The 11,535-nt window shown below is 53.6% G+C and overlaps 4 protein-coding genes across 4 annotated transcripts; 2 read left to right on the top strand and 2 right to left on the bottom strand.

The window, feature by feature from the left end:
* Positions 1–40: 40 nt before the first annotated feature.
* ABOM_005820 (Ankyrin repeat protein) lies at positions 41–382 on the bottom strand (the record flags this gene model as incomplete). Its single annotated transcript, XM_022532949.1, has 1 exon — positions 41–382. A coding segment is annotated over one exon (342 nt), but the record flags the coding sequence as incomplete, so codon positions are not given.
* A 741-nt stretch (positions 383–1,123) lies between these two features.
* Positions 1,124–2,462, top strand: ABOM_005819 (branched-chain-amino-acid aminotransferase TOXF; the record flags this gene model as incomplete). Its single annotated transcript, XM_022532948.1, has 5 exons — positions 1,124–1,157; positions 1,216–1,251; positions 1,313–1,453; positions 1,516–2,135; positions 2,193–2,462. The coding sequence occupies 5 exons, from the start codon at positions 1,124–1,126 to the stop codon at positions 2,460–2,462; spliced, it is 1,101 nt and encodes a 366-aa protein (XP_022388750.1).
* A 597-nt stretch (positions 2,463–3,059) lies between these two features.
* Positions 3,060–4,924, bottom strand: ABOM_005818 (cytochrome P450; the record flags this gene model as incomplete). Its single annotated transcript, XM_022532947.1, has 6 exons — positions 3,060–3,697; positions 3,761–4,126; positions 4,184–4,450; positions 4,513–4,572; positions 4,639–4,789; positions 4,847–4,924. 6 exons carry the CDS (start codon positions 4,922–4,924, stop codon positions 3,060–3,062), a joined length of 1,560 nt encoding a protein of 519 aa, XP_022388778.1.
* A 707-nt stretch (positions 4,925–5,631) lies between these two features.
* On the top strand, positions 5,632–10,773 carry ABOM_005817 (fatty acid synthase alpha subunit; the record flags this gene model as incomplete). Its single annotated transcript, XM_022532946.1, has 5 exons — positions 5,632–5,699; positions 5,769–5,795; positions 5,855–6,318; positions 6,381–10,091; positions 10,154–10,773. 5 exons carry the CDS (start codon positions 5,632–5,634, stop codon positions 10,771–10,773), a joined length of 4,890 nt encoding a protein of 1,629 aa, XP_022388786.1.
* Positions 10,774–11,535: the final 762 nt, after the last annotated feature.

Genomic DNA, 11,535 nt, shown 5'->3' with positions numbered 1-11,535 from the left:
TGGAAGAGAGAGGGAGAGAGAGAGAGAGGCAGAGACCTACACTGCTAGGTGTCCATAGAGGAGGTTGGCCGAATGGGGCGTCCGACAAGGTCATGGATAAATCGCCGAGGGAGTTGGTCGCAGTCCAACTACCACTGTCTGACAGGTCGGCATTCTGCCAGTCTGCTTGGGAGAGGTGCAGCACATCGGAGTCGGCGGAGAATAGACCACCGGAATATTGTGACCAGATGTCGTTATCTGCATATGAGACTGGCCAGGGACAGGGGTCAAGGGGATCCCCAGGTGCCAGCACCGGATCCAGGCCTTTCATCATCATTCCAAGGGGAGGATTTTGCGCAGGAGACGGACTCTGGGAGAGGGACCACGCGGGACTGTTCCGCATGATTTTGGATGGGCAGGGTTATTTGCTAGCTCCAGAGTATCGCTACACCACCGGATGTACTCAGGCTAATAAAATTCTGGCAATATGGATAAGGGTTGATCTGTCCATCACACTTGTCTTCTTGTTTCTTTAATGTCTATGGAGTATGAGCTTGCTGATGGTGAGCTTACAGCTTCAATGGCTCCGGGGGATCGACCATCTCAGCAACACCGAGTACCTGATCCTGATCTTGCCGGCAACTGGGGCACTGGATCACCATTGCATGGACATCTGTAACGAGAGCGCACCGCACAGCCCTACTTGGGGGCTGTTACAGACATGGTGATCTCGCATTGTCCGTGAGATCCATGACGAAGGTCATCCGATCGAGACGCTGAAACGAGACCAAAGAATAAGCTATTACAAAAATAATAATAAGCTATCACGCTAAAGCTGAGTCTGCAGGTCCCTGTCATCCCTCACAGTGCATCTGCAACATCATGCCCTCGGGATGTTGTTGTGGGGGCCAACCAACGCGAAGCCACCAGGAAGGAAGGATGCGAGAAACACTCACGAACACTGAGGTGATCAGTCCACCAAAGACCTAGACAGTGCATAGATAAACCTCGTAATCCACGGAACCTGTCATAATCACCCGTGTCACCACCGATCCTGGAAGAGAAAAGAAACCCAGAGAAGACGAACAGTGGACACAACCGAACGTCGAAACTCGTATCCCAGGCCACATCAGCATTCCCCATCATGACTTTCCCACCCGCACCAGCAGCGAATATTGGTTGGTACCTATTCGATCGTATACAGGTTGGATGGAGGCTAACATGGTGATGGAGTAGATTGGACGAAGTTAGGGCTCGCGGTGACGGATATGGGTAAGAGAGGATTGAAGGGACCCGCACGAAGAAACCAAGAACTAACATTCTTCTGTCCTAGTCAACGGCCATGTGGAGTCGACCTTTTCCGCTTCAACCGGGAAGTGGACATCGCCTACGTTCGTGGAGGATCCATATCTTCGCATCCACGGCTTGGCCCCGGCCCTCAACTATGGGCAACAGGTGTATGAAGGATTGAAAGGTGAGCTTTTCTCTGTCTCCCCCACACCACATTGGGCCTGAGTCTAATAATAGAGTGTTTAGCCTACCGATCGGCCGCTGACCAGATCCTTCTCTTTCGCCCACGCTTCCATGCGGCGCGCATGCAGCACTCTGCCGACGTGGTCTCCATTCCTCCCGTCCCCACTGACCACTTTCTCGAGTGTGTGAATCTTGCGGTCGCTCGAAACGCGGAGTGGGTCCCTCCTCACGCGAGCGGCGCCGCCTTGTATGTGCGCCCGGTCCTCTTGGGCTCCGGGGCGCATTTTGCACTGACCCCTCCTGCCGAGTATACATTCTGCGTATATGTGCAGCCGTTCAGCACCTATCACGGCATTGCGCCCCTGCCGGCGGTCGTTCTCGAAGACTTCGATCGTGCTGCACCCCGCGGAACCGGCCACGCGAAGATCGGAGGCAATTATGCCCCGGTGATGAGGTGGTCGGAAAAGGCGAAGAAGGAGGGATTCCCTATGACCCTGCACCTGGACAGTGCCACGCACTCCGAAATCGATGAGTTTTCCACCTCGGGATTTCTGGGGGCGAAAGTGGACGGGGAGAAGCCCGTATTGGTGGTGCCCAAGAGTGACAATATCATCGGGAGTGTGACGTCCGATAGTTGTATGCAGATTGCTCGGTCCCTGGGATGGACTGTCGAGCATCGCTCAGTACGGACACCCTGTCTCTCTCTTTCCAATCGGGTCTATGACTGACAGTACTTCTAGGTCAAATACGAGGAACTCGCAACCTTCAAAGAGGTCATGGCCGTTGGCACCGCGGCCGCCTTGGTTCCTATTCGGTCCATTACCCGGAAGTCGCGCGACGACCATTTCGTCTACACCGAGGAGACAACGGCGGGTCCGGTATGTCAGCAGCTCTATGCCGCGCTCACTAAGATCCAACGTGGTGAGGCCGAGGACCAGTTTGGATGGCGTGAAGAGGTTAAGGGGACATCTGATGTGGGTTCTTCTGGCTCTTATTGTATCATTATGTAGATTAAATTCGTATGTGAAGAATGTTTAGCGGTTCTAATGTTTACATGACAATTTGACAGAATGCCATAACCAACAGTGAAAGCACGCTTAGAATGTAAGTGTAACTATCCGGCAGCCGCCCAATGGCCCCCAACGAAGGTGAAGTGTTCATGCTCACCGTGTAATTAGGATCTTCCATGTCTGCTGCCGGTTGGAGGTACACACAGGGCTGGGGCTCGTCGCTGAACTGCTCTCGCCGTTTTCCGTCTGAATCCTGATACCGAGTCGAAATAGAACAATGATAGTCTAATCTTGTATGAAAACATCCGACGAGTTTGATCAAACTTTTTGGGATATTGCATTTTTATTTTATTTTCTTGTTTCTTCCTTGATTGTTTTTTATTTTTTTTATTTTATTTTTTTTTTCGTTTTTCTGTTCTAATTTACTGGCTGAAGACTTAAATGTTTACGCAAGCATGCGGATTCAAACACAACTGGACCAATTTCATTCTCAGCAGACACTTTCCAGGCCCTTCGAGATACTATTTAAAAATACATACACGTCATATCATTCTCCAAGTCACTTCCCAACAGAGAAAAATAAAATAAAAAGAATTTCTATCGGAAAGAAACCTGCACGATCGGGCCGTCCTTTGCAGCCGTGACATGATCGCGCAACTGATATTCACCCTCGCGCTGTCTTCCCGGTCCCATGGCCTCATTCCCACCCCCAACCTTCTCATCCTCTCCCGGCGCACTGCGGAATTCATACTTCGATAGCATATACGCCATAGTCAACATCAGCTCCGTCCAGGCCAATCCTTTCCCCAGACAGCTCCGCGGTCCGATGGAAAACGGGTTGAAAGCCGACCGTGCGAGCTGCACCTTTTCCGGTACGGGGTCGAGCCAGCGCTCGGGACGGTACTCAAAGGGTTCAGGGTAGTAGTCCGGGTTGTGCTGAATGGCGTAGATGCAGGTACCCACGTCGTAGCCTCGCGGGAAAACCTGACCGTCAATGGTGACTCCGTCGTCGAGGACTTCGCGCCAGAGGGAGCTACTGGCGGGGGGAGACATACGCAGACTCTCGTCGATACATGCGCGCAAGATCACACAGTGGTTCAGCGCGGGTCCGAGTGCGACGTCGTCGGGGCCTGGGAACGCAGCGCGAACCTCCGCCTTGGCTTTTTCGTACCATTCTCGGTTGCGACAGAGGTAGAAGAAGGTAGAAGCGATGGCGGTGGAAGAGGTGTCGGATCCTTGGTGGTGTTAGGCGACGGAAGAGACAGAAAAGGATATGGAAGGGATCAGGACGGTCTTACCGGCAACAATCATGGTGGTACTTTCAGCACCAATCTCGGCAGGCGTGAATCCCTGTTGCGTCTCCGGATCGACGGCATCCAGCAAGAACGAGAATGCATCGTGGCGTTTCAAGGGCTTTGCGGACATGCGCTTCTTGAGAAGAATGTTGACGAAGCGAATGAATGCATTCCGGCCTTGAATCGCCTGAGGGAATAGCCAGCGGTCGAGACGGCGGGTGGATAATTCACCAGCCTGTGATAAGACTCCAGTACGCACGTTAGAGTCCTCAATGCACTTGACAATCTCCCGGTTGTTGGGGCTGCCAATGAGATTAAAGCTTTCGCCGAAAATGATGCCGGACATGATGTCGAAGGTGAGGTAGTTTGCTGGGAGAAACGTCAGCAGCTTGGCTTTTCGCCAGGAGTGGGAAGGACGAGACATACACCATTTCCCCATATTCTGCGGACTAGACCAGTCGCCAGCTTTTCCGCCCGAGATATCCTTGGACAGCTCGTCGCAGAACTTGCGTACATGGCCCATGATAGTCCCTTCGAAGCCACGCAGGGCGGCGTCGCCAAAGCCCTGTCCGATGATGCGTCGCTTGCGACCGTGTTGCTTTTTGTCAATGAGGGTGAGCGTGTTGGGAGCGCGATGAACCATGGCGCCGTAGGCGGCCGACTTCTGGAAGCTTTTGCTGTACGCATAGATCTCTGAGAGAATAGATGATCTGGTTAGCGACTGCCAGTGATCCGGAGATCTAACAGAGACAAACCCTTCAGGCCGGTATTGGTATTGAACAGCACACGATTTGGCGCATAGCGAACGTAGTTGCCTGTCGCATCACCCGTTAGTGAGTGCCGAGTCGGCATAGAAAAGAAGGGTAGTATAACAAGCTCACCATATTTTTCATGGCAGCGCATCATGTCAAGGTGCAGGTCTCCTTTCCAGGCGTAGTACCCTCCATAGAGATTGGTCACTTTGGCCAGCAAAGGACCCGGGTACTTCGCAAGAGGATGGAACCAGATACGATAGATGCAGATAGCAAGCACCTGACAAACAAGTCAGTGAGGATCCCATCCTCGTTAGGGCCAGAAGCAAGGGCTCACGTAGGCCAGACCAGCAACGGGCACCGCCGTCACATAGGCGAAGAGAGGCACATGTCTCAGCAGCGCGACTGCCTGCATGATGGTCGTTGATCGATTCGATAGTAAGTAGAGGACGGAGTAATTGATGGTTTACGGACTTGGGCAAAAAATGGCCATGATGGCAATTCAAGCCAAATAAGTCCGGCGAAAAGACATGCTGATAGCAGACGCACCGGCAGGAGATCCCTCCCAACCTCGGTGGTGAGGTGAATGCATCGCGCAATGTCATCTAGATTGTATGATGCTGGGTCCAAGGGTCGCTGTCTGACAGTGGCAGAGATAAATTTAGATCACCGTTCCTGAATGTCAAAACCTGGGGGTTTCAGGTCGTTGGGCGGATCCTGCGACTTGGGGGCGGACGGTACCAGTTGTCAGCCAGCGTAAGCCCTAAAGCGATTCCATCAACGATGTAAGCATGCAGTGTGAGCCACTAGCGCGGTTCGCCTTGGAGCTGGATCACTCAACCTTATTCAATTGATCGCTGCTGCTGCATGCGTGAGATGTTATGGTGCTTTTCCGTTTCTCACGTTTGGCCTCAGCCCCAAAACGCTTCGCCACGTGTGTAGTAAGCCCTCGTTTGTTGCTGACACGGACTATACTGAATTCCGAATATGATGGACTTGCAAAGAGGAACCATGCACACGTAATAATGATAGACCCTGGTAGTCGAGTCTCTTTTAAGGACTCGTGTCGGTCGACCAAAGTCACCCGACTGTCAATGACATTGATACCCGAGCAACTTTGCCATGTCTGCCACAATGCAGCCGGAAGTTGAGCAGCAGCTTGCATATGTGCTCTTAATTGAGCTGTTGGCGTGAGTGATGCTTCCTATGTCTCCTGACCGACCATGGCGATATCTGACCAAGGAAATACTCGCTTGTAGGCATCAGTTTGCGTCGCCAGTCCAATGGTAAGTCCCCCGACGTTGTATCATAGAGAATGCGATACTAACCGCGCTTCCTAACACAGGATTGAAACCCAAGATGGACTCATCACAGAACAGAATGTCGAACGGTTCATCGAAATCGGCCCGGCAGACATCCTCACCGGCATGCTCCGAAAGACCGTCGGTCAACAGTACAAATCTCAAGATGCTGCACGACACATGACACGAAAGCTACTCTCATACGCGCAGAATGCAGACGAAATTCAGTATATCTCGGGGTCATCAACAGCAACCAGCCGACCAGCTGTGAAGCCTCACCCGTTATTGACACAGGCGCCGTCGGCGTCCAGTAAGGCTGTGGAAAGTACGCCGTCAGCCCCTGTTGAAACGCAGGTCAACACGGCGCCGGCCCCTGTTGCCAAAGTAGCGATGGTTGCGGATGCTCCTGTCCAGGCGAAGGATATTGTGATCGCCATCATTGCACAAAAGCTGAGAAAGAGTCACAGCGAAGTAGCAACAGATAAAACAATCAAGGTACTAGTGAGCGGTATGGTCCTCCCTCTTACCCTTCCATTGCACTTAATATAGCTGCTGATGGCCCGAGCACAGGCCGATCGACCTTGGAAAATGAGATCGTGGGCGACCTCGACGCCGAGTTCGGATCCCTTCCCGAGAGGGCGGAAGAGCTAGGGTTAGAGGAACTATGCAATACTCTGCAATCTGGCGCAGCCTTCTCAGGACAGCTGGGTAAAGTATCCACAGGGATCGTCTCCCGCGTCTTTGCACAGAAACTTCCCGCTGGCTTCTCTAGCGGTGATGCCCGTGAGTATCTTCAGACTCGATGGGGTCTTGGGGCTGGACGCCAGGATTCGGTTTTCTTGCGAGCAAGCACCGCACAAACATCCTCCCGATTGGCAAGTTCGGGAGAAGCACAGACATTCTTTGACCAGATAGTACAGCAGTATGCCACAGACAACGGCCTCAACCTGTCTGCGTCCGCGCCGGCCGCGGAGGCAGCGGCAGTGTCGGCTCCTGTGGATAGCAAGGCCCTCGGCTTGGTAAAGAAAGACCAAGAACGGCTTCGGAAGGCGCAGATGGAGCTCTATGCACGACTGCTTGGAAAGGATCTGGGCCATGATGCGCGAGAAGCGCTCAAGGCACAGCTGGCGACTGTTAAGCTGCAGGAGCAGTTGGACTTCATTACAGCCGAGGTGGGCGATGTCTTTATCTCTGGTATCCGTCCGTTATGGGCAGCTGCCAAGGTTCGACGCTACAACTCCAGCTGGAACTGGGTGTTGCAAGATACATTGCATCTGTTCCATCGGATTCTGCGAGGGAACTTTGGCAATGCCGATTTCCCTAAGTACAGTAACGCCATCGCCAACCGATCCAGCCCTCGCTTACTGCAAATGATCAAGTACCTTTCGAACAGCCCATGCTCGCTCTGGGGCACTCGTTTCCCAGAAGCCAAGACCGTGATGCGTCGCTTGGTAGACCTCTGCGAGAAGCCGCGCGCGCCTCGATTTGAGCCGTTGGCAGCGAACTACGATGCCTTCATCAAGGGGCCTAGCACTACGGTGGACGAGAATGGCCATATCAAGTACCGCGAGGTCGCTCGCGGTGGATCCCCCGTTATCGCATCGATTCATATCAAAACCCAGCGACATTCGACCTGGCTGACCGACCGCTCGGTGACGGCGCTGTATCTGGACGAGGTACAATCATCCTGGAATGACGGTATCACCTTCATCAATAAGTGTGTGCTCATGACCGGGGTGAGTATTGGATCGATTGGAGCCGAAATCCTGAAAGGCCTCCTGAGTGGAGGAGCCAAGGTCGTTGTCACCACCAGCAGCTACTCCTCGGCCACGACCCGGTTCTACCAGCGTCTCTATGTTGAACACGGTTCGCGGGGATCCGAACTGATCGTCGCCCCATTCAACCAAGGAAGTCAGCATGATCTTGATGGCCTTGTGGAGTACATCTACACCTCGGGGACTGGCCTGGGCTGGGACCTGGACCACGTTGTTCCCTTCGCCGCGATCTCCGAGGCTGGACGCGAGATTGACAACATTGATGCCAAATCCGAATTAGCCCACCGAATCATGCTCACCAACACCCTTCGGTTGCTGGGGGCCATCAAGAAACAGAAACAGCTTCGGGGATACCGCACTCGGCCGACCCAAGTCATTCTGCCCCTCTCGCCCAACCACGGCGCGTTTGGTAATGATGGTCTGTACGGCGAGTCGAAGATTGCCCTCGAGTCCTTGTTTGAGAAATGGCACTCGGAAAGCTGGTCGACATACCTGTCCATCTGCGGTGCGGTCATTGGTTGGACGCGTGGCACCGGCCTGATGGCCGATAACAACATTGTCGCGGCAGGGATTGAGCGTCATGGCGTGCAGACCTTCTCCACGGCCGAGATGGGGGCGTACATCTTGGTGCTTATGACTCGGAAGCTTGCGAACCAGTGCAACGTACAGCCACTGTATGCCGATCTGACCGGCGGTCTGAACACGATTCCGAATCTGAGGGCGACCTTGGATAAGGTTCGGCGCGAGATTGTCGATAAAAGTGCCATGCGCACCGTCCTCGCGCGGGAGCAAGCTGCTGAGCAGAAGCTCACTACCTGCAGCTCTCCGACGACCCAGGAGAAGGAAGCACGGACGCGCCTGGCCAATATTCGGTTCTCATTCCCCGCTCTGCCCGATGCGAAGACCGAAGTCGACCCTTTGCGTGCAACCTTGATGGGCATGGCAGACTTAGAGCGCATCGTGGTGGTCACAGGATTTTCAGAGGTTGGCCCGTACGGCAACTCTCGGACTCGCTGGCAGATGGAGGCCACGGGGCGTTTGTCCTTGGAAGGGTGTATTGAGATGGCCTGGATTATGGGCCTCATCAAGCACCATGACGGCCCGCTGGACGGGAAACATTTCACCGGTTGGGTGGACGCCAAGACAAAGAAGCCTGTGCAGGACATGGATGTCAAAGCCCGATATGAAGAGCATATTCTCAATCATACGGGAATCCGGCTGGTGGAACCGGACCTGGATCCTAGCGAACCACCCGGCAAGAGACGTCTCCTGCAAGAGGTTGTGCTTGAAGAGGATCTACCGCCCTTTGAAGTCTCTCCTGAGGTAGCACAGCAACTCATCCACGAGCATGGGGAGACTCTGGTTGATATCTCACCGCAGGGTGAACAATGTGTCGTCAACCTGAAGAAGGGCGTGGTGTTGATGATCCCCAAGGCTCTGCAGTACCAGCATGCGGTTGCGGGGCAGGTCCCTACCGGCTGGGATGCACGCGCCTACGGCATACCGGAAGATATTGTCGCCCAGGTTGACCGTGGAACCCTATTCACCTTGGTGAGCACCATGGAGGCGCTTGTGGCCTCTGGAATCACCGACCCCTACGAGCTATACCAGTATATTCATCTCTCTGAGTTCGGCAACTGTATTGGTTCAGGTCTTGGTGGCGTGCACTCGTTGAAGAAGATGTTCCGGGATCGGTACCTGGATAAGGATGTGCAGAAGGACATTCTCCAGGAAACCTTCATTAACACCACGGCTGCCTGGGTTAATATGCTGCTGATCTCCTCCGCTGGCCCTATCCGCACGTCAGTTGGTGCTTGCGCCACTTCGATTGAGTCTTTGGAAACTGGATTTGAGACCATCGTCACTGGACGCGCCAAAATCTGTCTTGTCGGTGGGTACGACGACATGACACAGGCGGTAGCGGAGGAGTTTGCCAACATGAAAGCCACTACCAACCCCGAGGAAGAGGCTAAGAAGGGCAGGCTCCCTCAGGAGATGTCGCGGCCCGCTGCAGAGAGTCGAAGCGGCTTCGTTGAGTCTCAGGGCAGTGGCGTCCAGGTTATCACCTCGGCCCGTCTGGCCCTCGACCTGGGTTTGCCAATTCATGGCATTGTCGCCTGGGTGGGAACTGCGAGTGACAAGACGAGCCGATCGGTGCCGGCACCAGGACAGGGTATCCTGACCAACGCACGCGAGAAGCCCAACAGTCGGTTCCCATCACCACTGCTTGACATTCGTTACCGCAAGCGCCGTCTTGAGGCGCGACTGAAACAGATCCAAGAATCGGTTGACCTCGAGGTACAGATGCTTGAGGAGCAGATGACTCAAGATGGAGAGGTTCCGAACGAGCTTCAGGAAGAGCTCCAGAACCATAAAAGCTTTGTCGAAGGCGAAGCTGAGCGCCAGCGCAAGGAGGCCTTGAACACATTTGGTAATGAATTCTGGAAGAATGAGTCCGCTATTTCTCCCGTTCGGGGTTCTTTGGCCGTTTTCGGTCTAACCATTGGTTCGTTATGCCTCCCTTTCTGCATTAACTGTCTAGATATCATGGAACTGACCGCCTACTAGATGATTTGGATTTCGTTTCCTTACATGGAACTAGCACTGTCATGAACGACAAAAACGAAGCCGCAGTGCTCGAAGCCCAAATGCGACACCTCGGCCGTGTCCCCGGGAACCCCCTCTACGCTATCTCACAGAAGTATCTTACGGGCCATCCCAAGGGTGCCGCAGGAGCATGGATGCTGAATGGTGGCCTACAAGTGCTGGACACGGGCCTCATTCCCGGCAACCGCAACCTGGACAACGTCGATGGGAAGCTGGAAAACAACGAATACATTCTCTATCCCAACCGTAGCATCCAAACCAAGGGGTTGAAGGCATTCTCGGTGACTTCCTTCGGCTTCGGGCAGAAGGGCGCGCAGGCCATCGTGGTGCACCCCCGGTATCTCTACGCTATGCTCGAGGATGGCGAATACCACGCATACCGGACACGCCGCCTGACGAGATACCGGAAGGCATTCCGCTTCTTCCACCATGGGCTGGCCACGAATACCATGTTCGTGGCTAAGACCGAAGCTCCCTATCGACCAGACCAGCAAAATGCGGTCTTATTGGACCCCACGGCGCGGATGCAGTCAAAGGAGTCAACGGAGTCGGCCGAGCCAACTATTGGGGTTTCATTCTAAGCCTTCATACATTTTTCTTTGCTTTCTTTTTCTTCTTTTCTCCCACTTTCTTGGAACCATGCTCAATCCGTGGCAGTGTCCTATCCTTGTAATATGAGCGGTTTTCTTCTTTTTTCTCCTGGAACCAACGGAGCCTTGCTGCGGGGAAGAGCAATTGGGCATTTCTGTACATACTACCTAGCCAAGTAGTAGTAGACTAGACTAGACTGATCGAAAAATTGACACCATATCCACTGACTCGCGTCCACAAAAGGTAGCCTGGGGCCACGTGACAGCATCAATATTCAGATCCATCCGTCATTGGCTCCTAACCTGATAAGCCCTAATAGAGGAACTAAAATCCCTCATGTTGGATTCCTCCGTTGTCTTTGGGGATAGATTCCGGAGTGCCCCACTGGGAGCTGGTGGGTTTAAGTCTAAATAAACAGGGATCGACCACAGCCCCAACCGTGGAGGACGTTGCTATGGAGTCCTCGAACAGTGCCTCATATACCGAAGACGACACGATAGTGCTCCCTCCTGCTACTGAGCGAAGTGAAATAAATGGGTAATTGGGGACAATCTTGGGGGCCGAAGTCGCTGCTATGGCCTCCTGCAGCCTCGACGCAATCCAGCGGGATCACCGGCACAATTGGCTGCAACCCTTCGCAGGGGTGCGAATACTTACGTTGCGGACACTTAACCTTGCATCATACCATTTGTTGTGGCAGATAATCCTGGTTCGTTTCTCTGGAGCACTGTCCGACTTTGATTGTTCTCCTT

The sequence above is a fragment of the Aspergillus bombycis genome, assembly GCF_001792695.1.
Source record: "Aspergillus bombycis strain NRRL26010 chromosome Unknown contig00047, whole genome shotgun sequence".
Taxonomy (NCBI): domain Eukaryota; kingdom Fungi; phylum Ascomycota; class Eurotiomycetes; order Eurotiales; family Aspergillaceae; genus Aspergillus; species Aspergillus bombycis.
This window is presented reverse-complemented; position numbering and strand designations above follow the sequence as displayed.